The 24,066-nt window shown below is 37.6% G+C and overlaps 1 protein-coding gene across 1 annotated transcript in view; it reads left to right on the top strand.

The window, feature by feature from the left end:
* eys (eyes shut homolog) overlaps positions 1-24,066 on the top strand; it is a 303,309-nt gene that overhangs the window by 251,994 nt on the left and 27,249 nt on the right. The window contains exons 37-38 of the mRNA XM_073834888.1: positions 8,377-8,485; positions 11,043-11,263. Of these exons, the coding sequence (XP_073690989.1) occupies positions 8,377-8,485; positions 11,043-11,263 (330 nt within the window). The remainder of the gene's footprint in view (positions 1-8,376; positions 8,486-11,042; positions 11,264-24,066) is intronic.

Below are 24,066 nucleotides of genomic sequence, written 5' to 3' on the forward strand. Positions count from 1 at the left end.
GAAGCAGCAGTGTGTGTGTGTGTGTGTGTGTGTGTGTGTGTGTGTGTGTGTGTGTGTGTTTGTACTGCAGAACTGCAGCTGCTTCATGATGTTTTACTGCCATCTGTTGCCAGTGCTTTATACATGTTTTGTAGTCAGACCAATAGTGGCCCTGCGGTGCTCTGCGTCTCCCAGCATCCATTCTAGTGAACTGTGGCATGAACTGCAATTATATTCAGTTTTTAGATTTCATAGTTGTCGAGCGGTGTGTGTGTGATGTCATGATGTTGCATCAGGTCTGAGCACATTTGCACAGAATCACCTCCACAAACCCTCTGAGCAATAAAATATATTTTACGAGTAAAATATGAATCTGTGATATAAAGGGAGCCACATTTTTTAAAAACAAGGCTTTTTTGCAGGATATATGGGTGGTGGAATGCCTGGCAACCCATAACAGCATAGCAAACAAATAGCAATATGACTAAAACCACCTTAGCAACTGCATGACAACTCCATGGTAACCATGAACAACAGCCTAGCATTTTGGTGGCAAGTTCCTCTCACAATTTCTTAAAGAGCGGGTCATATGTGATCCCGGAGCATAAAACCAGTATATTTGTCGATTTGTTGCAATAGCCAACAATGCATTGTATGGGTAAAAATATTAGATTTTTGTTAAATGCATCTATGGTCAGAAAACACTGTAATTTTCTCCAAATATGCAATGATTTTGAAACGGTTTGTTCAAAGCAGTTCTGAGCTTAAGGTCTGTTAACCCCTCCCTTCCGTAAGCCTACTCTGCTCTGATTGGTCAGCTGGCCAAGTCTATTGTGATTGGTCTTTTCGTATACAATGCAAGCAAATCGTGCCCACAGCTAAAGTTTAACTGCTAAATAGTAAACACTTCACAAAGCAATAATGTTGGATACATTAGCTGTGTGCCAAGGTAACTAACTAATGAAACAATACAGTTTGTAAACTAAAATATGTCTGTTCTTTATTATTAAAGTAATTAGAACAATGACAGTCTACATTAATTGACACATTCTTAGGAAATAGTGTGGATAATCAAAACTATTTCAGGAAGACAGTAGCATCGTAGTTTGCCTGGAAACCTAAAGCTACAATAGGTATACATCACATATTAGGACAAAAGCTTGATATTTTGAGCACTCAGTTGAAAATATACACATAACGTATTAATCATACTCACGGGTTGTGGTTCAGAAATACTTGTTGGTCCAAATAAAGAAGGTACAGACTTATGCTGCCTTCATGTGATATGGGAAAGATGATGCTTTCCACTTGTGAAGTGGAAATTACCAGTGTGTCGTGTTCAGGTGCTTTTGTTGTCGTAGTGAAGAGAAACATGGCGGACTCGGAATTTGTCCTCACATGCTACTTGGGTAAAGGTTTTAAAAACGGTTATAAACTCCCTAATGCATCTGCTACAGGAAGATCAAAACGCAAACGATAAATGATAGGCTGTATATCTTATTGATCATGAATAGTATAGTTTTTTTAAAGACAATACTAACTAATGGTTCTGTTTTAGCTAGCCTATATAAGTTTTTATATAAGCCTATATAAGTATAAATATTTTATATAGCCTATATAAGTTGTTTTACTTTTAACATCATGCAATGTTTATCATTCAGTATAGTTTCGTTGCTGTCCGCCATGTTGAAAGGTCAAAGTTTATCCCATCTCGGCAACTCGGGTATCATAAAAAAATTCGAGCTTTCCAGTGGAAATTACAACGTGAGTGGGTGTTCATGTGCAATTTCGATGTCGGATTTTGGTATTTACCATAATTACTATAGCACATGAAGGCAGCATTATCTTTCATGGACTAGCGTTAAGCAAATCCCGCATTGAACTCGCCAAGATTAGAGAAGCGCTCCTCGGTAAAATGACGAGCACACAGCAAAAGGTTCAAACTGCTTTGTTGGGGTATCGTGGAAAAGTTTTAACCACTGATTCTTCACATTATTATCTTTCAGCAATGAAAACCAAACAAACTTGCTATCACAGCACAGAACACAGCATCTTCTCGACAGGATGTAAACACACTAACTAAGGGGAAGTGTTGGTGGGCAGGTCAGAGTGTTCGTATTTTGTGGGTTGGCAGGGATTACGCTAATATGTTACCTAATGAGGTATATCGGTAACAGTCTGAAGATTTAAAAATATGACAACTCGTTAAGGTGGCTCAAAGTTGACTCTTCGTTTGAGAGACAATATCCTTATTTATCATGCATTTTTTTATTAACTTTGCTGGCTGTTGACATTGAAGGAGAGCTATGTTACAAACTGCAAACCTATATAATTATAATAATAATAACCACTTTACATAGAAGGGGGAACCTCCTCATCCACCACCAATATGCAGCATCCACCTGGTTGATGCGACGGCAGCCATATTGTGCCTGAACGCCCACCACACAATGGGCGATTTTTAATGACCACAGAGAGTCAGGACCTTTGGTTTAACGTCTCACCCAGAAGGTGGTGCTTTTTGTTAGTATAGTATCCCCATTACTATAATGGGGTGCTAGGACCCACACAGACCACATCACTCACACCTCTTCCAGCAGCAGCACCTGGTTTTCCCTGAAAATCTTCCATCCAGGTACTAACCAGGCTCAACCATGCTTAGCTTCAGTGGGTGACCAGTCTTGGGCTACATATGGCTGCTCTTTATGACATTAGATCATTGCTCTCAACTCCAAATGTAAATTTTGATTTTATTGTCATTTGACAGAATAGCTAAATGATGAACAAGAAGAAAATGGTGATTTGGGGGTTATGCAATTTTGATGAGGCATATTTTTATTCCTGACACGTGGCTGGTGTCAGGCAGGGTGACACACATGTTGAATTATGCTGTAGACTTAGAAATACAGTCTTTCCTCTCAGTTTTGACTGCCCTGGTTACATTATTTTATATGAATTGTAATGAATCAGTTCAGAATTCACAGTTATTCATGTTATTTCTGTCAAGTTCTAAAAAGTTTATTCATGGTTTTTAAAAAGAGCCCATTAAATAGACAGTTTTTTGTGGAAATGTCAAGAAATTTAAATGGAACATTAAATAATTGTTTTGCTGCTTGTTATTGCTAATCACTGAGGAGATGCAGTCATTTTATTGGATCAATTTCTTGGTTAAATAAAGTGAAAAAACCAGCTAAAACCAGCCTAGGCTGGTTGGCTGGTTTTAGCTGGTCAACCAGCCTGGTTTTAGCTGGTCATAGCTGGAAGGCAGGATGGTTTTAGAGGGGTTCTGGCCAATTTTCCAGCCTGGTCAAGCTGGTCTTAGCTGGTCAGGCTGGGAAACCACCAGCTAAAACCAGCCTGACCAGCCTGGCCAGGCTGGGAGACCAGCTTGAACCAGCTACTTCCAGCTTAAACCAGCTAAGACCAGCCAACCAGCCTAGGCTGGTATTAGCTGTTTTTTTCAGCAGGACTTACACTAACAGAAAAATAAGAAATCAATTTTCTGTTTATTAAAACCAATTATGAATCTCATCAAGTTAGTGTTTTAAGCATTTCACATGTATTCCAAAATAATAACTCAAGGTAGTAACAATTTAAACAATATATTGTATTTGTGAACTTATGTTTAGCTATTCTTTTTAATGGTTAACTTTTAACTCTTTTTAAATTTTTCAGATCATCAGTCATCAAAGCTCAGTAAATATTGCTCAGACACTAACAGAGGTGGGTAGAGGAGCCAAAAACTGTACTCAAGTAAAAGTACATAGAGAGCGCACACTGTGTTCAACTAATAAAGATCCTCATTGCAGGCCAACAGTAGAATTTGCATTTATTTATAGAATTTTGCTTTAATTGACTGTAGGTCTTTATGTTCTCTGTGTTTTTAAATTACCCGGAACGAATGAGAAACGTTTCTCATTTGACGATTCAGTACTTGCAGGGAACTGAACTAATGACTCAAAGTGATTCACAAACTATTTCAGACCACTTTGCAGGCTTGTTTGTTCCAGGCCTTGAACAAATTCAGCTTAAAAGAATGATTCATCCGCGAATGAGGCATAGTTCATGTTCTACATAAAAGAGACAGCACGCTTAGAATAAACTACGCGTTTATTAACATGTATTCCAAAAAAAATTAAGTAACAAGAGGAAAGCCGCCAAATATATAGAAGTAAAAGTAAAAAATTTTTCGTTAGATATGTACTCGAGTAAAATTACCCATCTTTAAATCTACTTATAAAAGTACAAATTTTCCAAACATTTACTGAAGTAAATGTACTTCGTTATTACCCACCTCTGGACACTAAGGGTGAGTTCACGCTTGTCATGTTTGGTTTGATTAAAACGAACCCTGGTGCGATTGCTCTGTTAGTGCGGTTCATTTGAGTAAGTGTAAACACTGCCATCCGAACCCTGGTGTGCACCAAACAAGCGGACCAAGACTTCTAAAAAGATGGGTCTTGGTCCACTTCCAAACTAACCCTGTTGCTGTTTGGATGAAATTTAATTGCAACACAGACTAAAGACTTCTAAACGAACCAAAAACAGCAAGTAATGACAAAATGCGACACTATGCAACATGATTTCACGAAGAGAACAAGCGGTGTATCCAAAACTAAATGAGCAGAGGGCAAACATGGAGCAACGAGGAGGTAATAAAGTGCCTTTTTATGCGCTCTTTGTGAGTTTGCAGGTGGTGAAAATAAAATCTTATGCACGCAACAATGAACATGCTTGCAAACGGCATTAGGTGTATTTGATTTAAAACGGCGCTGAGCAGACTGTTCAGTGAATGTGTACTTTGATGTCATACACATACTTCCCCCATGCATTCTCAATTACCCCCCATCAAACTCACAAAACGCTTTTGGCAGTCTGTTAAAACTCAATGGGCTCAGGAGGCAAGAGAGATGTGGACTCCTGCTCTAACTTTACCTGCAGGTGTCACTGTTGGACAATGTGTCTTTAGAATCATTTTTAAAGGTGTATTTTTTTATATTGGCATTGTTATATTTTTGTACAATTTTTTTTCTCATCTATTTTAAGGAGGCACTGCCTTCCATGCCTCCTCAGAAGAAACATCCCTGATACACAGCTTCCTACAATGAGTGACTAAAATCATTTTAGACCAAATTTTGAAGGATTATGTTACTCTGAAGACTGGGGTAATGATGCTGAAAATTCAGCTTTGCCATCATAGAAAAAAATTACATTTCAAACTGTAAAACTATTTCACAATATGACTATTTTTTTAACTGTTTCTGATCAAATAAATGCAGTCTTGATGAGCATTAAAAAACACTCCTTTTACACGTTTTAAAAGAATCTTACCGACAACAAACTTTCGGCTCAAAGTTTGAATGCTTAAGAAATGTGTTTTTTTTGTTTGTTTTTAGGAAATAAAAGTTTTCCATTCAAGTAAAACAGATAATGAGATCTGACTGAGACTCCCACATGACTAAATAGTGTCCTTTCTCTTTCTGTAAATAGCCAGTGTGCTGATTGTGTTCCCTCAGGACTGTATCCATGTGTCCACAAGAGCTCATCAGAAAGAATGACACCAGCGCCCAGTTAGATCATCACAGTCATGCTCAGACACAGCACAGACACCGGAGCGCTGCACTAGATGTTCCTTTAGATCTCTTTAATAGGCGCCTTGAGAAATATTAGCTGTCTGTGCCATTTGGTAGCATGTAGCCTTTTAAGATTGTGTCATCTGCCACACTTTATAAAGTGACATTTAAATCCTGTTTAACATCATGTTTGGGCTGTCCAGCGTAAATGGAATGTGAGTGTTTGTAGAATATGTTTTTTACTCTCTTTGTTGCCTGTGGTTCATTTGGTTTAATGCTCTAAAGGGACAAACCCCTGTAGATCTCAGTGGGTGGCATTTAAATGTGTCTGGAGAAAAAAACTGTTACATGAGCTGGAAAGGAGTTTAGTTTTAAACACAATTGCCCATAATACTGCTTTAAAATACCATGCCAATAATTTGTTAAACCGGTGCTATTTTAGTGTGATTGACATACTAATGTAGTTTTTATTAACATTTTGAATTTGTTTTTTAAATTAGTTTTTTTTTACATGCCTACATAGTTTTTATTTAAATTCTAACCCTAATAACAGGTTTAGTGTTAAAATTGTCAAATGTTTCTGCATGCTCCTGCATTTGCTGCCAACGCTAAAATCATCATCATATCATATAGGACACATTAAACCTGATGAGAAGTCTCTATAAATGCAAACAGCTGTCCTATGCACCTAAAGTGATTATCGAGCCATGATTAAAATAATTAGTACCTCATAACATCACGCTACTTGGACTAATATCAGAATATTAAAGTCGTTGCAGGAGCCTCGGCGAACAATCGAATCAGCTCATGTCCTTATGTTCAGGATTCATCAGCAATACGGGTTCAGCGGCGGGCTGTCAGTCACGTTGAATTTCCTTCTCGTAGTCCCAATCGGGCATTAATTTGTCAATCTGTATGCAGAGCGACTCTCATAACTTCCCCAGTGTTGTAATTAGTGCTACCTGAAGTTGTAGGGCTTTGATTGCCTTCAGGGAGGTGTCCTGCAAGGCTGTTTCAAATTAGCATGAGGGCAATCGCCCTGATTGCTCGCATCTGGTCATTAAAGGAGAGGGGATTTTTCTCCCCTCCTTGCCCTGAACCCAACATGGGCTGAAATCAAAAGCTGGTGCTTGAATAAGTCTCAAGTTTTTCAAGTGCCTGAAAGAGCTGATTGGACAGCGAGGAAATCCATGACTTTTTGCATATGGATGCCAATTACATGTATTTTTCGGGTGATTTTATTTTATTTATTTATTTATTTTTTGTGCAGAATAACAGTTGGATCATGTCAACATACAGGTTGAGGTCAAACTTTCAGAATCTGCAAAATGTTAATTATTTTATCAAAAGGGATCATACAACAAGATATTTCACATAAAAGATGTTTTACATATAGTCCACAAAATAATAGTTGAATTTATTAAAAAAAAATGACCCCATTCAAAAATTTACATTCCCTTGATTCTTAATACTGTGTTGTTATCAAATGATCCACAGCTGTTTTTTTTTTTTGTTTTGTTTTTTTAGTGATAGTTCTTCATAAACCCCTTGTTTGTCCTGAACAGTTAAACTGCCAGATGTTTTTTAGAAAAATCTTTCAGGTTTTGACATTTTGAATTGATCAGGGTAAATTTAACTTATTTTTCCCTAAAAACTGACTGGCTCTGAAACGCTTGCTGTATGGAGCAGACGCTTTAGGGCAGCACAGCATGCACTCGCACAAATGCGACCACGGCAAATTTTAACTCACACATTCTAAAAAAAATTGTTGCATATGTCCAGAGCCACTTCAAGCTTTTGTAAAATTAAAACCGAAACATCCAAAAGTCTATAACGAAGATGAACTGATCTAATGATGTGTGTCATTAATCGATCTATGTACTATAACATGTAAAATGGCAACATGAAAGGAATATTCTAAAAGCAACTCATGTAAACAGCTTAATCATATTATTGTCTTATTCAGAATAAGGTCATTAATTAGATTACTGGTGTCCATGTAAACGTAGTCATTGTTGGAAAGGGTTCTAATAAACAAAAATGCTGAAAAACCAAAGAATTTGTGACCTGAAGGATTTTTCTGTTCAGGACAAACAAACGACTCATAAATAACTATCAATAAACAAAAAAAAATAACACAGTTATGGATCATTCAGGTAACAACACAGTATTAAGAATCAAGGGGATGTAAACTTTTGAAAGGGGTCATTTTTATAAATTCAACTATTATTTTCTCTTGTGGACTGTATGTAAATGTCTTACGCGTGAAATATCTTATTCAGGTCAGTACTAAATAAACAATAACATGCATTTTGTATAATCTCTCTTATTTTGGTCAAATAGTTAATATTTTGCAGATTCTGAAAGGGGGGTGTAAACTTTTGACCTCAACTGTATAGGCAAAGCAACAGTTGAAAGCTTCATGGGGGAGATTGCTGAAACATTCAGAAGCTTTTACTGTCGCATTAGGTTGCTGAAATGGATTATTTTTCAGCCCGTGAGCAGGGAGGAGTTGTCTTTTGACATTTTGAGATGATTGAGAAAATGTATTGCTGGAGTAGCAGAATAGCAAAGGATGGAGACAGAACACAAACTCAGAAGATGAATATTTTCACTGCTTGTCAATGATTTTTCTTCTGTGGAGTGGCCTAGTAGTAGCCCAGAACTCCCTTCACCAATTTGTGTAGTTTTCATGCTTAAATGGATTTATTGTGAATGCTGCATGATCTAATGAGATTTTCCTTCCTCCCTCCTATGCCCTGTTTCTGTCTTACTCTCGCATTCTTGATCTGTATTTCCTCCTTTCTGTCTCTCTCTCTTTTAGATATGCATTGCCGTCTCGTGACAATGACCGCCTCTGTATCATTGAAATAGCTGCTGGTAATGGAACTGCTAATCAGCAGCAGAAATACATGGATGAGCCTGTGTCAGAGGTAAACCTGCTTCCGCATATTCAATCATTTGAATGACTCTGACAGTCTATAATTTATCTATGAATTTTCTGATTTACTTGAACTTTTTTTTTTTTTGGAACCTGTGATTATTTTTTCAGGATTTTTTGGTGAATAAAAAATTAAAAAGAACAGCATTTATTCAAAATAGAAATCTTTTCTAACAATATCTTTGCTATCACTTTTTATCAATTTAACACATCCTTGCTGAATAAAAATATTAATTTCTTTTAAAAAAAGAAAGCCTAAAAATGTACTGATCACAAACTTTTTTTACATTTAAATAATATTTCACAATATTACAGGGTTTTTTTTTTTTGTTTGTTTGTTTGTTTGTTTTTTTATAAAATCCAGTCAGGTATGTTATTATTCTATTGCTTTTTGTAAAGAAGACAGCTCAGTCATTTTGAGAGCTGGTGTAATGATTTTTGTTGCAAAAAAATAAGTTTGATCATTCAAGTTAAATAATTGGTTCATGTTTGTCTCCTAATTGATGAGAACCTCAGAGAGAGCTGTGCTGCAATAATCAGACACTTTCAAGAGTCTATAAGAGAGTTAATCAGAATATAATGGCCTCACAAATCCATTTATAGAGCTGCATAAACATAAAAAAATCACTGGAGGCTTTAATGAAAGTTGTTTATCGAAATGTCTGTCAAATGGACAAGACAACAAAGCCCATTCTGAAAGTGTAAAACTGTTTGAAGGTTAGTTGTATGCCTTATAATTATAAAGGCCTTGTGTAGTTTGAATAGTTAGACAATATGAAGTGCTGTTTGAAAACTATATAGAACTTACATAAATAGTTATATATGTATAAATGTGCTTGCTAAGGGTTTGTTAGTTGTTACTGGGCAAGTGTTTTAGGTAGTTGCTAGGGATTGTAAAACAAAGCAAGAAAAGACTGATGGAAATAAGATGTTTGTCTTAATATGTTGTTTCAAAAGTTTGTATAAAGTTTGTTGTCCAGCCTACTTAATTGAATAGGAATAAATGATTAGGAAGGCAAAAATATCTCAGACAGGCTCGCTAATGTTATTGTAAATTGGAAAGATGTTTAATTGAGTCTTGATCAAAACCAATAAACTGTATTTTTTCAAAAGAATAATTAACTTTTGACCTAAATGAACAATAATTGCTAAATGCATACCACAGCAAAAGGTCCTTAAAGCTACTGTAGCGGCTCCACAGAAATCCTTTCAAAGATAAAAACTTTGCTTTTATCTCTAATTATTATTTCTAGAGTTTAAGAGCCATTGACTTCAGAATGGTTAGTACACACCCTAATGACATATCTTTGCATAGGAAAGAATAAAATGTATGGCAACCCTACAATAAGTAGCGTTTCGCCAAAATCAAACACTTAACTGTCCCAAAATATACACTACTAATCAAAAGTTTAGTCAAGTGTTTTTTTTTTTTTTTTTTTTTTTTTTTGTTTTTTGAATTTAAGGATTTTACTCTACATTTCATTTAAAAATGGTGAGCATATGAGACTCACCAAGAAAGAAAAAACATTAAAACATCTTAAAAGGGATAGTTTACCCATGAAAAATTCTATAAATGAAAAGTCTGTCAATAATTACACACCCTAATGTAGTTCCAAACCCGTAAGTCCTTCGTTGATCTTCAAAACACAAATTAAGATATTTTGTATAAAATACAAAATAGAGAGCTTTCTGACCTGGCATAAACAGTAACACAACTGACATGTTCAAGGCCCAGAAAGGTAGTAAGAACATTGTTAAAATAGTCCATGTGACATCAGTGGTTCAACCTTAATCTTATGAAGCTACAGGAATATTTTTTGTGCACAAAGGAAAATAAAATACACTGCAAAAATGCTTTTCTTACATATAATTTTTTTTTTGTTCCAGCCAAAATATCTCAAAATTCTTAAATCAAGGAGGATTTTCTAGACAAGTCAAAATTATTGTCTTGTTTTCAGAAAAAACAAGTCAAAATTAAATCTTATTTCAAACAGAAAACAAGATAATTTTGCTTGTTTCAAGCAAAAAAGCACTTAATTTTGACTTGTTCTTTCTGAAAACAAGGCATTAATTTTTACCTAGAAAATCCTTCTTGATTTAAGAATTTGTAGTTGGCTGAAAACAAGACCTTTTTTTTTTTTTTGCATTTTTTGCTACTTTATTCAACAATATCTTCTCTTTTGTGCATAATGGGACTGTCATGAATGTGCATCGAAGACTGACACAGAAGAGAAGAAACTGTTGAATATTTGACATAATTTAACATAAATCTATTGTAACAATGTCCTTACTGCCTTTCTGGGCCTTGAACGTGTCACTTCCATTGCTGTCTATTCAGTGTCAGAAAGCTCTCAGATTTCATCAAAAATATCTTAAACGAAGGTCTTACTGGTTTGGAACGACATGAGGGAGAATAATTAATGATAGAATTGTCATTTTTGGGTGAGCTATCCCTTTAAAATGCAGGCTAGTTTAACATGAATCTCTTTAACAACAGAAAATCATTATTATTGTTAACATATGTCGCCTTTCTTCCTCCTAACGCTCAGGTGGTGTTCGGCCCCACATTTCTTGGTGGCGTTCCATCCCTCTCAGAGCTGCACCACAACAGTGGGAAAGTCTCTGGCTTCAACGGCTGCATACGTGAACTGCAGATGGGCTCCAAAGAGCTGAATGTGGTGGGGGAAGCAATCAGAGGCCAAAACATTCAGAACTGCGACGCCGCAGTCTGCCAGCACCAACCCTGCCGTAATGGAGGAACCTGTATCAGGTATGATTTAACGTCCTTATGTTTTGGAGAAAGAACCATCTCAAAGGCTACATTGTGCAAATAATGTTTTCAGTGTGTCTGTTAAAACAATCTGCAGATGGGAATGATTGTAATTGGCCGTGTATTGTTTATTCTTGTCGGCTCACTGGATAGTAGATGACATGTGACCCGAGGAGTTCCTCACTGTACATGTACAGTAGCTGTCATGCTCAGCAATCAGCATTCTTTCACAAGCATCTCTCAAGTTTTCAATATTTGGCATACAAGCAATTTCCTACTAAATTTAGTGCTTTTGCCAGGGCATGGAGTTTGTAAATATTGTCAATGATATGCGGATGCTATGAAGATGCTCACTTGAGTTTTAAATAGCAGTAATCAGAGGCCTGATTGCAGGGACGCGAGTGATGTATGAATGTGCTTTTTGTTAAACCACAGCAGCGTTTTTGTGTTGCCTACAACCAATGTTTAAAAATTACACATTATATGAGTTTTATACCTACTTTTCTGTGTTAAAAGCATTTTTTGGGCACAAACCTTCAGGCTTGTCAGGATTCTGTTAGGTTCAGTAAGTCATGATCCGATTCCAAATGATTGTTAATGCAATGTAGGTGGCAGATAATTTGTAAGTTCAGGTGGGTTGTTGACCCAACAATAGAATTTTCCGGTCTCATCCGTGTCCGGCGATTTTTAGCTGTACAAAACAGTTTGTTGTGCTGCTTGGTATTGCAAATTGATGTCTTACCATATTATTTTAATGTATTATCTTAATTATGAACACACTGGTTTATAGTCCAAACAGTTTTACCGTTTACTGCACGTTGTTATTCTTCTCCTTATTTCCCTGTAGAGGCTAATGAACTGGATGTCTCGCCTATAGTCTTATTTCTACATTGAAAAATAAGGTGCATATAACTTTATAGGAATGTTAGAAAAACATATTTAGTAGTAGCATAGTATACTGGTGCTAAAAATTATTAATTTATTCTGCTGCAATACAATCATTTAGCAAATTTGTGTTTCTGACCAGAATGGCTCTTCAGCAGAGTTCTGCAGTTCAAGAATTGTGATGTGAAGTGTTAAAACATGACAAAAGGTTAATTTGTCAACATGAGACCACCAGAGTTTTTTAGTTTCATCTAATGAGATATTTATTACAAATCCATGTAAATGTCACTCTTGAAAATGCCTTTTGCTCAGCTGGTCACGTGCTTGACTGCAGCAGTGCAAGCACAGGCACTCGGCACACGCTCAGGGGCACTGCATCTGACAGCTGTGGAGCGGTTTTCTTGAAGGATACATACAACTGGCTCTGAAATTAAACATAAACACTTCCTAACACAGAGACAGAGTGTTGTTTATCTTTATGTACAACAACGATGATCTAAATTCACTCATTATATATACTGTGTATGCAAAAAATAATATTGCGATATAAAATCCATAAGCGACTATTGTATGGAAATAACAAATAACTCTTGCCTACTGTGCGGTTTTGGTTCATAATTTGAAATGTGATATGCAATCAGATTCAGACATTGGCTTTTTTCCTATAATAATTTCTCACATTTTCCAAGCTTTTGTCCTGTTGTTTATTTGATAAATATGGCCAATAATCAATGTACACAATTATAATGAAATGATAATAATGGGATTTGTTTGATTTTTTACTGTGATAATTACTCCAATTTTCGAAACTTTTTTAATTTATTTGACAAATCTGACCAATCATCAATTAAATCGAATTAAAGGAGACATATCATAAAAATCTGACTTTGTTCCATGTTTAAGTGCTATAATCGGGTCCCCTGTGTATCTACCAAACCAAAAAAATGTGAAAAAGAAAAACCCAGTAACTATGTTTTGGTAAGCCTTTCTCGGCAAGCATGTAAAAAAAAAAAAAATAACATTCAGATTTCGATCCCCATGTGACGTAGAAAAGGGGATCTTATAATATTATCACCCCTTAAAGGTTGTATCAGCGATTTCTAGCCTAAAACATAAAGTGTCAAATTCAGCTGACCTTTATTCACGATCCGCTCGCTGCCTGCCCCATAAATTGTCTGTGAAAAAACCGCGTCTCTCTGGTCAGCCTAGGGTCCGAGATATGCCAAAAAAACAATCGGCGCTATCAACTATTCCACAGATAAACAAACCGTGTTCCAACCAATCAGCGTCAGGGTGTTCGTGTTGTGGACTTTCCTACTGGTGCAGGGATGTGAGGGAGGCGGAGCGAAAGTCCACAACACCAAACCCCTGACGCTGATTGGTTGGAACAATGTTTGTTTTTGCTGTGGAATGGTTGGTAGTGCCGATTGTTTTTTTGGCATATCTCGGACCCTAGGCTGACCAGAGAGACGCGGTTTTTTCACAGACAATTTATGGGGCAGGCAGCGAGCGGATCGTGATGAAAGATCAGCTGAATTTTACACTTTATGTTTCAGGCTAGAAATCGCTGATACAACCTTTAATCTAAACGTTTTTAACCACGGCATGACCATTTAGTTTTCGCAAACGACAACAGAGTACCATTTCTTACACCATGGCAAAATTTTGAGCAAAGTATGCTAACCATTTTGTTGTTGGCCGGCAGAACACTATTTAGAGTCTAATTTATTAATGTATTTACTGCATATTACGCTGCTGCCACACAGATCTAATATAAACATGCGATTTCTTTCCTAGCTGTTTATCTTCACAGACATAACAGACTGTTTTGTAACATAAACTTGTGTGTATTTGACAGTTTAAGTACAAAAAGACATGAAAGAGAACTTACTCACATGCGGTGTGACAGCCGCTTTCTGTGTGCATGCTTCGAATGTGTGCGTCCAGAAACCCTATATCAGAAGTTTAAAGAATATGGCTTTAAAAATAGATTTGCATTTAAAGAGAAATGCGCAAAAACTGTGTTTCTGCTTCCACTCAAAATAGGCATTTTCAAAATGATCTGTGGGGTATTTTGAGCTGAAACGTCACAGATACATTCTGGGGATACCTGAGACTTATGGCGCTTTTCCACTACACAGTACCAGCTCGCCTCAGCTCGCCTCGGCTCGACTCGACTCGGCTCTGTTTGGTTTTCCACTGTGTAAAAGTTGTACCTGTACCGGCTTTTTTTTTTTTTTGTACCACCTTCGGCGAGGTTCCAAGCGAGCTGAGGCGAGCTGAGGCGATACTAAATGTGACGTGAAAACACAGCAGACTGCTGATTGGTCAGAGAGAATCGTCACTATTCACTGCGTCATCATTGCACGCGCCAGCAATAGTATCCAGAATAACCCCACCATTTTTAAAAAGTTTGGCCAGAGATTGCGTGACATATCCAATCCATTACATATTATGGCAACTCGGAAGAATACGCCGTGGTCAAACGAGGAGGTGCTGTGTGTGTCGCGTAGAAGATTACGTCACGGCAGTTTCCTGCAGCGTCGCTATGACAAACCAGGTACTATTGTAGAGGTACAGGTACAACTTTTACACAGTGGAAAACCAAACAGAGCCGAGTCGAGTCGAGTCGAGCCGAGGCGAGCTGGTACTGTGTAGTGGAAAAGCGCCATTATATTACATCTTGTAAAAAGGGGCAAAATAGGTCTCCTTTAAATAATTACTCAGTTTTTCCAAACTTCTGTCCTGTTTATTTGACAAATCTGACCAATTAACAATGTACACAATAGTAATAATACTATTACTAATAATAATTTATAATTTGTATAATTGAATGACAATATCTTATGGCATCCATATGTCTAAACCCATCTCTGAGAAGTACATTTCACCAAAGTGCACTGTAAAAATGGATTTTTAAAAAAACATCTCAAAAACAAACTTGGTACATTACCCCCTTCACTGACATTTGTGATGAGCCATTGAGAAGTCCATTCTGGACATTTGGTTTGTGTTTGAATGATCTTTTTCTGTGGTGATGCCTGTCCTTTCTTTTATCTTCTCCCCCACAAAGCAGTTTCCTGTAAACAAATCACCAGAGTATTCTCTTTGATCACATGGGATTCTTTTGATACGCTGGTTAGATGTCTTGTATGTAATCATTCATTTTTAGCCTGAAAGGCAGCGGCTATTATTTTCTTTTGTGACGTTGTGTGGAGAACTTAGCCTTTGCATTGAAAATAAAATAACAGTCTGCATTTACTTTAAAAGCATAAAACTAGCTGCACTCATGTGAGGCAGATAATAGCCCTGGAACATGTCCTAATGGTAATCCCAGTTAGCCGAGAAGAGCGGATGGGAGCACGTTGCCACAAAAAATGGGCCTTTTCTCCAAGCCAGCAGCTTAGCAGGCTAGTTTTTTTTTTTCTCAACAGATGGTTCTCAAACATATTCCCTCTTTCCTTGTCTTTTGCTTCAGCTTAGAATCATTTCTCTCTCTATTTTTGTCTTGCGAAATGGTATTTTACCTCAGGTCTCCTCATCCATTTTCTCTGTGTCACATTTAAAAGTTTCCAAAAGTGCATATATATGGCTGTGGATTTGGACATGATTTGAGCATTCAGGGTACTTGGCTTTCTGTTTTAAGTCGCTTTACTAGTGTTGAGTTCTGACAGTGATTCATGGCTTTAACGGTTGTAATCCTTTGACTTTGAGACAGATTCTGCCCACCTCCACCGGGTAACGGCTGGAGCATGCGGAGGGCAGGAGCGAACAGCTGTACATCAGCCGTTCATTTCATTCCCGTAAAGCGACATCATTCACCTCGCTGTCGAGCTGAGCACTAAACTCTTTTACTGAGTGTGTCACGCCCGCCCAAGTGTATAATCGAGTGCTTGGCCCACTAAACAGGCAATCCAGCACGTTTGGAGGACCAGCCTCTCCATTTTGGGTCTCCGGTGAGCCGTTTGCCGCGTGTCACGTTTACAGCTGAGATCTTTGAATTTTAAATACTGCCTTTGGTCAGTATTGTTAAAATATCTAGGTTTACATTGACTTATTAATACTATCAGATGATTTTATTAAACAGAATGAAGATTTATCTATTTTACTGATACCTGTAAAACTGAACCACAAAACCAGTTGTAAGTAGCACAAGTATATTTGTAGCAGTAGCCAAAAATGCACTCTATGGGTCAAATTTATCGACTTTTCTTTCATGCCAAAAATCATTAGGATATTAAGTAAAGATCATGTTCCATGAAGATGTTTAGTAAATTTCCTACCTTAAATATATAAAATTTTTATTTTTGATTAGTAGTATGCATTGCTAAGAACTCCGTTTGGACAGCTTTAAAGGTGATTTTCTCAGTATTTTGATTGTATTGTCCTATCCTAACAAACCATACGTCGATGGAAAGCTTATTTTTTCAGCTTTCAGATTTAAAAAAATTGACCTTTATAGCTGTTTTTGTGGTCCAGGGTCACATAATGTTTACAGTCTGTGCAGAAGTCAGACTTTTTTTCTGTATGCTTACCTTATTTTCTTGAAGCATCCTTATTTAAACAGACATGGAGAACGCTTTCCTTGTTAAATTATTCATACATGTATGCTTCCAGAAGCTCACTTTTGCAGCCGAAATGGTCAGTGGTGATGGCAGCTCATTATATCTGCTGGGAGAGGTGTGCGTCAGGAAGGCATTTGACTCAATTTAGTGAAGACATCTGTCGCCGGGTTTTCAGCATATCACAGAGATTACAAAGAAAAGTTTTGGTGTTTTTTATTCCCATGTCTCTTGCTTTGTAGCGGTGGCCTCTGATTCACCTCCATTCTGGCCAAACACAGACAAATGTTCTTGGTTTCAGTCTCTTGACTGGCTTACATAATACCCCACGGTCATCGAGTTCATTTAAATCAGGATCTTTATGTAATTGAATGCAGGATGACCTCTGTGAACCGTATTAGCAACAGTATGTTTCTAAGAGCTTAACCAAGAACAGTGGCAAATGTTTGCGCAGTGACCTCATGGTTTTGCAATGCAGTGAGTAGTGTCTAATTAATATCTAATTGAGTTTTTAATCCAATTTAATGGAGAAAAATAAATAAAATACGTAATGTTTGGAAATCCAATAGAATGAGTCAAGGAATTGAGTAGATTATATACACTGTTCAAAAACTTTTTTAGGATTTAATACTTTCATTCAGCTAGGACACATTAAATTGATCAAAAGTGACAGTAAAGACTTTTATGATGTTACAAATGATTTTTGTTTCAAATAAATGCTGTTCTTTTTAACTTTATCTAAAAATCTTTTTTAAAAAAAAATTACATTTTCCACAAAAAAAATCTGAAAATTCTGCTTTGCGTCACATGATATTTTACATTTTCAAGTATCTAACAATAGAAAACAGTTATGTTTAATTGTAAAAAAATATTTCATAATATCACTGTTTTTATGCATTTTTGATCAAATAAATACAGCTTTTGTGAGCATAAGAAACTAAGAGAAACAAAATACACCTTTTTTATCGACCTCAGACATTTTAACGTGTTTGTATGCGTTTGCGTATACACACAAGTGCCCATTAAATATAACTATTAAAAAAAAAATCATTCGTAGTAATAGTAATATTATTGTGCTTTATTTATTTAGTGTACTGAATATGTATTTAGTGTACTGTATGTACTGTTATATCTTAATATAAATAGTGAGTATTAAATAAAAATACAAGTATTCGTATAGTTTATAGCACACTTAAAAATGCAATGCTAAAATGTAAATTTTTATTTTGTACTACCAGTTAAAAGATTTTAATTGTTTTTTAAAGTCTTTTCTGCTCACCAAGCCTGCATTTATTTGGTCTAAAGTACAGCAAAAACAGTATCATTTTGAAATATTTGTACTATTTAAAAGAACTGTTTTCTATTTCAATATATGTTAACATGTAATTCATTCCTGTGTTTTCAAAGCTGAATTTTTAGCATCATTACTCCAGTCACATGATCCTTCAGAAATCATTCTAATATTCTGATTTGCTGCTCAAAAAAGCATGCTTCCGGTTTCTTTGATGAATAGAAAGTTCAGAAGAACACCATTGATCTAAAATAGAAATCTTTTGTAACATTATAAATCTCTTTTGAACAATTCAATGCATCCTTTGGTAAATAAAAGTATTAATTTATATAATTCCCACCACCCCAAAAATGATACTGACTCCAAGCTTTTGAATGGTGTAATGTATAATGTTATAAAAGCTTTTTATTTCCCATAAATCTTTGGATCTTTCTATTCTTGAAAGAATCCTAAAAAAATGTACTCGACTGTTTTTAATATTGATATTAATAAAAATGTTTCTTGAACAGCAAATCAGCATGTTAGAATGATTTCTGAAAGATCATGTGACACTGAAGACTTGAGTAATGATGCTGACAAATTAGCTTTTCGTTAACAGGAAAAAAACATTTTAAAATATTTTCAAATAGAAAGCAGTTTTTTTTTTAAATAGTAAAACTATTTCACAATATTACTGCTTTTGCTGTATTTTAGATCAAATAAATGCAGGCTTTTTGAGCAGAAGAGTATTCTTTAAAAAAGAAAAAATCTTACTGTTCAAAAACTTTTGACTGGTAGTGTATATGAATTTTCATCATTTTTAAACCTAAAATCACACTTTTGACACACTTTTGCATTTTGCTTTGAAACTGGTAGTGTATAGATTAGATTTATGCTTTTGGTTCAAATGGAAATCTTATACAGTATTACAGTGAGTCGTTCTAAAATGGTGATGTGAACTTAAGTGGTCTGAGCTTATTTACCCAGTGCATTTTTTTCATTTTGGTCATGCATGTTTATATCTGCTGAAGGTTATTTATTCATTTATAGATGGCCTCAACGTTGTTTGACTAAAGCCACAAAACAACTTTGATTTCATGTCTATTTCCCTTTTTTCTTTTTAAAATAAAAGGGTCATGATCAAAATACAAAATATGTCAGTGCAATGTCAAGACTCTCTTTGAAGAGTGGTAAACACTTCTCCTGTGATCATACACATTTGGCTGCGTACGGTGCTCAGTGTTAGGAGTAACGCATTACAAAAGTAATATATTACAGTACAGTCGTGGCCAAAAGTTTTGAGAATTACATAAATATTGGAAATTGGAAAAGTTGCTGCTTAAGTTTTTATAATAGCAATTTGCATATACTCCAGAATGTTATGAAGAGTGATCAGATGAATTGCATAGTCCTTCTTTGCCATGAAAATTAACTTAATCCCAAAAAAACTTTCCACTGCATTGTTAAGAAGGCTTCAGGGCATCCAAGAAAGTCCAGCAAGCGCCAGGATCGTCTCCTAAAGAGGATTCAGCTGCGGGATCGGAGTGCCACCAGTGCAGAGCTTGCTCAGGAATGGCAGCAGGCAGGTGTGAGCGCATCTGCACGCACAGTGAGGCCAAGACTTTTGGAAGATGGCCTGGTGTCAAGAAGGGCAGCAAAGAAGCCACTTCTCTCCAAAAAAAACCATCAGAGACAGATTGATCTTCTGCAAAAAGTACTGCTGGACTGCTGAGGACTGGGGAAAAGTCATATTCTCCGATGAAGCCTCTTTCTGATTGTTTGGTGCATCTGGAAAAAGGCTTGTCCGGAGAAGAAAAGGTGAGCGCTACCATCAGTCCTGTGTCATGCCGACAGTAAAGCATCCTGAGACCATTCATGTGTGGGGTTGCTTCTCATCCAAGGGAGTGGGCTCACTCACAATTTTGCCCAAAAACACAGCCATGAATAAAGAATGGTACCAAAACACCCTCCAACAGCAACTTCTTCCAACAATCCAACAACAGTTTGGTGAAGAACAATGCATTTTCCAGCACGATGGAGTACCGTGCCATAAGGCAAAAGTGATAACTAAGTGGCTCGGGGACCAAAACGTTGACATTTTGGGTCCATGGCCTGGAAACTCCCCAGATCTTAAAACTTGTGCTCAATCCTCAAGAGGTGAGTGGACAAACAAAAACCCACTAATTCTGACAAACTCCAAGAAGTGATTATGAAAGAATGGGTTGCTATCAGTCAGGATTTGGCCCAGAAGTTGATTGAGAGCATGCCCAGTCGAATTGCAGAGGTCCTGAAAAAGAAGGGCCAACACTGCAAATACTGACTCTGCGCATAAATGTCATGTAACAGTTGAGCAGCAAACTTTTGGCGCTTTTCCATTACACAGTACCAGCTCGACTCGGCTCGCCTCGGCTCGACTCGACTCGGCTCGACTCGGCTCTGTTTGGTTTTCCACTGTGTAAAAGTTGTACCTGTACCTCCAGCGACGCTGCAAGAAACTGCCGTGATGTAATCTTCTACGCGACACACACCCGCTGTCTGCACCTCCTCGTTTGACCATGGCGTATTCTTCCGAGTTGCCATAATATGTAATGGATTGGATATGTCACGCAATCTCTGGCCAAACTTTTTAAAAATGGCGGGGTTATTCTGGATATTATTGCTGGCGTGTGCAATGATGACGCAGTGAATAGTGACGATTCTCTCTGACCAATCAGTAGTCTGCTGTGTTTTCACGTCACATTTTAGTATCGCCTTAGCTCGACTCAGCTCGCTTGGAACCTCGCCTGAGGTGGTACGAAAAAAAGTACCTGGAAGCCGGTACAGGTACAACTTTTACACAGTGGAAAACCAAACAGAGCCGAGTCGAGTCGAGCCGAGGCGAGCTGAGGCGAGCTGGTACTGTGTAGTGGAAAAGCGCCATTTGTGAAAACTAGTATTTGTGTCATTCTCAAAACTTTTGGCCACGACTGTAGTTTATTACTTTTTGCTGTAACGCGGTAATATAACGCATTACTAATACAATTTAGGTAATAATATTACTCGTTACAATCTCAGTAACGCAAGTTACATCAACATATTTTAACTCAAAATTAATTTGTGAATTAAAAAAAAGTCCACAAGTAAAATATTTTGTCTTCCTGTTGCTGGAATTCGATGGTTGAGATGACTGCAGAGACGGATTCTACATTTGTGAGATGGACACACTCCCGTTATGGAGAAATAGCACGAGTAGCTCCTGGAAACACCTGGACTGGTGCCACTAACACTAAACTAACGAAGAGCTAAGCATTAGCTAAAGTCTGTCTACATTGTATTTTGTCGCAGCACATCGAGCCGCGTCGCTCGCGTCCGGTGTGTAGACAGTGGGAGTTAGAGAAGAGAAAAATGACGGATGAGCGCAGACAAGCAACAAAAAATAAGCTAAAAATGACTAAATCTGTTTTTATTAAATCATAGTCTATATATCATTTACATTTACATTTATTCATTTAGCCGACGCTTTTATCCAAAGCGACTTACAATTGGGAATACAACAAGTGATTCATCCTAAGGAGGCAGATCAACATAGGAAGTGCTCAAAAATACCATATATCAGGCGTTGTTAGAAGAGTGCAGGCTAGAAGGAGAAGATCAAGAAAGAGAGGAAAAACAGGCTAGAAGGGAGGATCAAGAAGAGAGGAGAATTTTTTTTTTTTTTTTTTTTTTATTGAGTCCCATAGTGTCGAAAAAGATGGGTTTTCAGCAGTCGTTTGAAAGCTGTTAAGGAGTCTGCATTCCGGATAGGGGTGGGAAGATCATTCCACCAGGCAGGGACATTGAACGAGAATGTTCTGGACAGTGATTTAATACCTCTCTGTGGTGGTACAATGAGGCGTCTTTCACTTGAGGATCTCAGTCTTTTCTACGCGACACACACCCGCTGTCTGCACCTCCTCGTTTGACCATGGCGTATTCTTCCGAGTTGCCATAATATGTAATGGATTGGATATGTCACGCAATCTCTGGCCAAACTTTTTAAAAATGGCGGGGTTATTCTGGATACTATTGCTGGCGCGTGCAATGATGACGCAGTGAATAGTGACGATTCTCTCTGACCAATCAGTAGTCTGCTGTGTTTTCACGTCACATTTTAGTATCGCCTTAGCTCGACTCAGCTCGCTTGGAACCTCGCCTGAGGTGGTACGAAAAAAAGTACCTGGAAGCCGGTACAGGTACAACTTTTACACAGTGGAAAACCAAACAGAGCCGAGTCGAGTCGAGCCGAGGCGAGCTGAGGCGAGCTGGTACTGTGTAGTGGAAAAGCGCCATTTGTGAAAACTAGTATTTGTGTCATTCTCAAAACTTTTGGCCACGACTGTAGTTTATTACTTTTTGCTGTAACGCGGTAATATAACGCATTACTAATACAATTTAGGTAATAATATTACTCGTTACAATCTCAGTAACGCAAGTTACATCAACATATTTTAACTCAAAATTAATTTGTGAATTAAAAAAAAGTCCACAAGTAAAATATTTTGTCTTCCTGTTGCTGGAATTCGATGGTTGAGATGACTGCAGAGACGGATTCTACATTTGTGAGATGGACACACTCCCGTTATGGAGAAATAGCACGAGTAGCTCCTGGAAACACCTGGACTGGTGCCACTAACACTAAACTAACGAAGAGCTAAGCATTAGCTAAAGTCTGTCTACATTGTATTTTGTCGCAGCACATCGAGCCGCGTCGCTCGCGTCCGGTGTGTAGACAGTGGGAGTTAGAGAAGAGAAAAATGACGGATGAGCGCAGACAAGCAACAAAAAATAAGCTAAAAATGACTAAATCTGTTTTTATTAAATCATAGTCTATATATCATTTACATTTACATTTATTCATTTAGCCGACGCTTTTATCCAAAGCGACTTACAATTGGGAATACAACAAGTGATTCATCCTAAGGAGGCAGATCAACATAGGAAGTGCTCAAAAATACCATATATCAGGCGTTGTTAGAAGAGTGCAGGCTAGAAGGAGAAGATCAAGAAAGAGAGGAAAAACAGGCTAGAAGGGAGGATCAAGAAGAGAGGAGAATTTTTTTTTTTTTTTTTTTTTTATTGAGTCCCATAGTGTCGAAAAAGATGGGTTTTCAGCAGTCGTTTGAAAGCTGTTAAGGAGTCTGCATTCCGGATAGGGGTGGGAAGATCATTCCACCAGGCAGGGACATTGAACGAGAATGTTCTGGACAGTGATTTAATACCTCTCTGTGGTGGTACAATGAGGCGTCTTTCACTAGAGGATCTCAGTCTTCTGGAAGGAGTGTAGATGTGTAGTAGTGAATGGAGGTAGGCAAGTGATGATCCGGTGGCTGTCCTATATGCCAGCATGAGTGTCTTGAATTTGATGCGTGCTGTAACCGGTAGCCAGTGCAGTGATATGAAGAGAGGTGTGACATAGGCCTTTTTGGGCTCATTGAAGACCAGTCGTGCTGCTGCATTCTGAATCATTTGTAGAGGCTTGATTGTACATGCTGGAAGACCAGCTAAAAGAGCATTGCAGTAGTCCAGCCTGGAAATGACCAGGGCCTGGACGAGGAGTTGTGTAGCATGCTCTGTTAGGAAGGGCCTGATCTTTCTGATGTTGTACAATGCAAACCTGCAAGATCGACCAGTTTTAGCTATGTGGTCTTTAAAAGTCAGTTGGTCGTCATAGATTACACCCAGATTTCTGGCTGAAGTCGATGGGGTAATTGTTGATGAACCTAACTGGATGGAGAAGTCATGCTGTAGAGATGGAGTGGCAGGAAAGATAAGGAGTTCCGTCTTTGCTAGATTGAACTGTAGATGGTGTTCCTTCATCCATGCAGAGATATCCGCCAGGCAGCCTGAGATCCGTGCAGCTACCGATGGATCGTCTGGTTTGAATGAAAGATAGAGTTGTGTGTCATCAGCATAGCAATGGTAGGAGAAGCCATGTGCCTGTATGATGGGGCCCAGAGATGTAGTGTATATGGAGAAGAGGAGAGGTCCAAGAACTGACCCCTGAGGAACCCCAGTGACCAGTTGATGAGTTTTGGATACCTCCCCTCCCCAGGCCACTCTGAAAGACC

Source organism: Garra rufa, chromosome 2, assembly GCF_049309525.1.
Source record: "Garra rufa chromosome 2, GarRuf1.0, whole genome shotgun sequence".
NCBI classification, from domain to species: domain Eukaryota; kingdom Metazoa; phylum Chordata; class Actinopteri; order Cypriniformes; family Cyprinidae; genus Garra; species Garra rufa.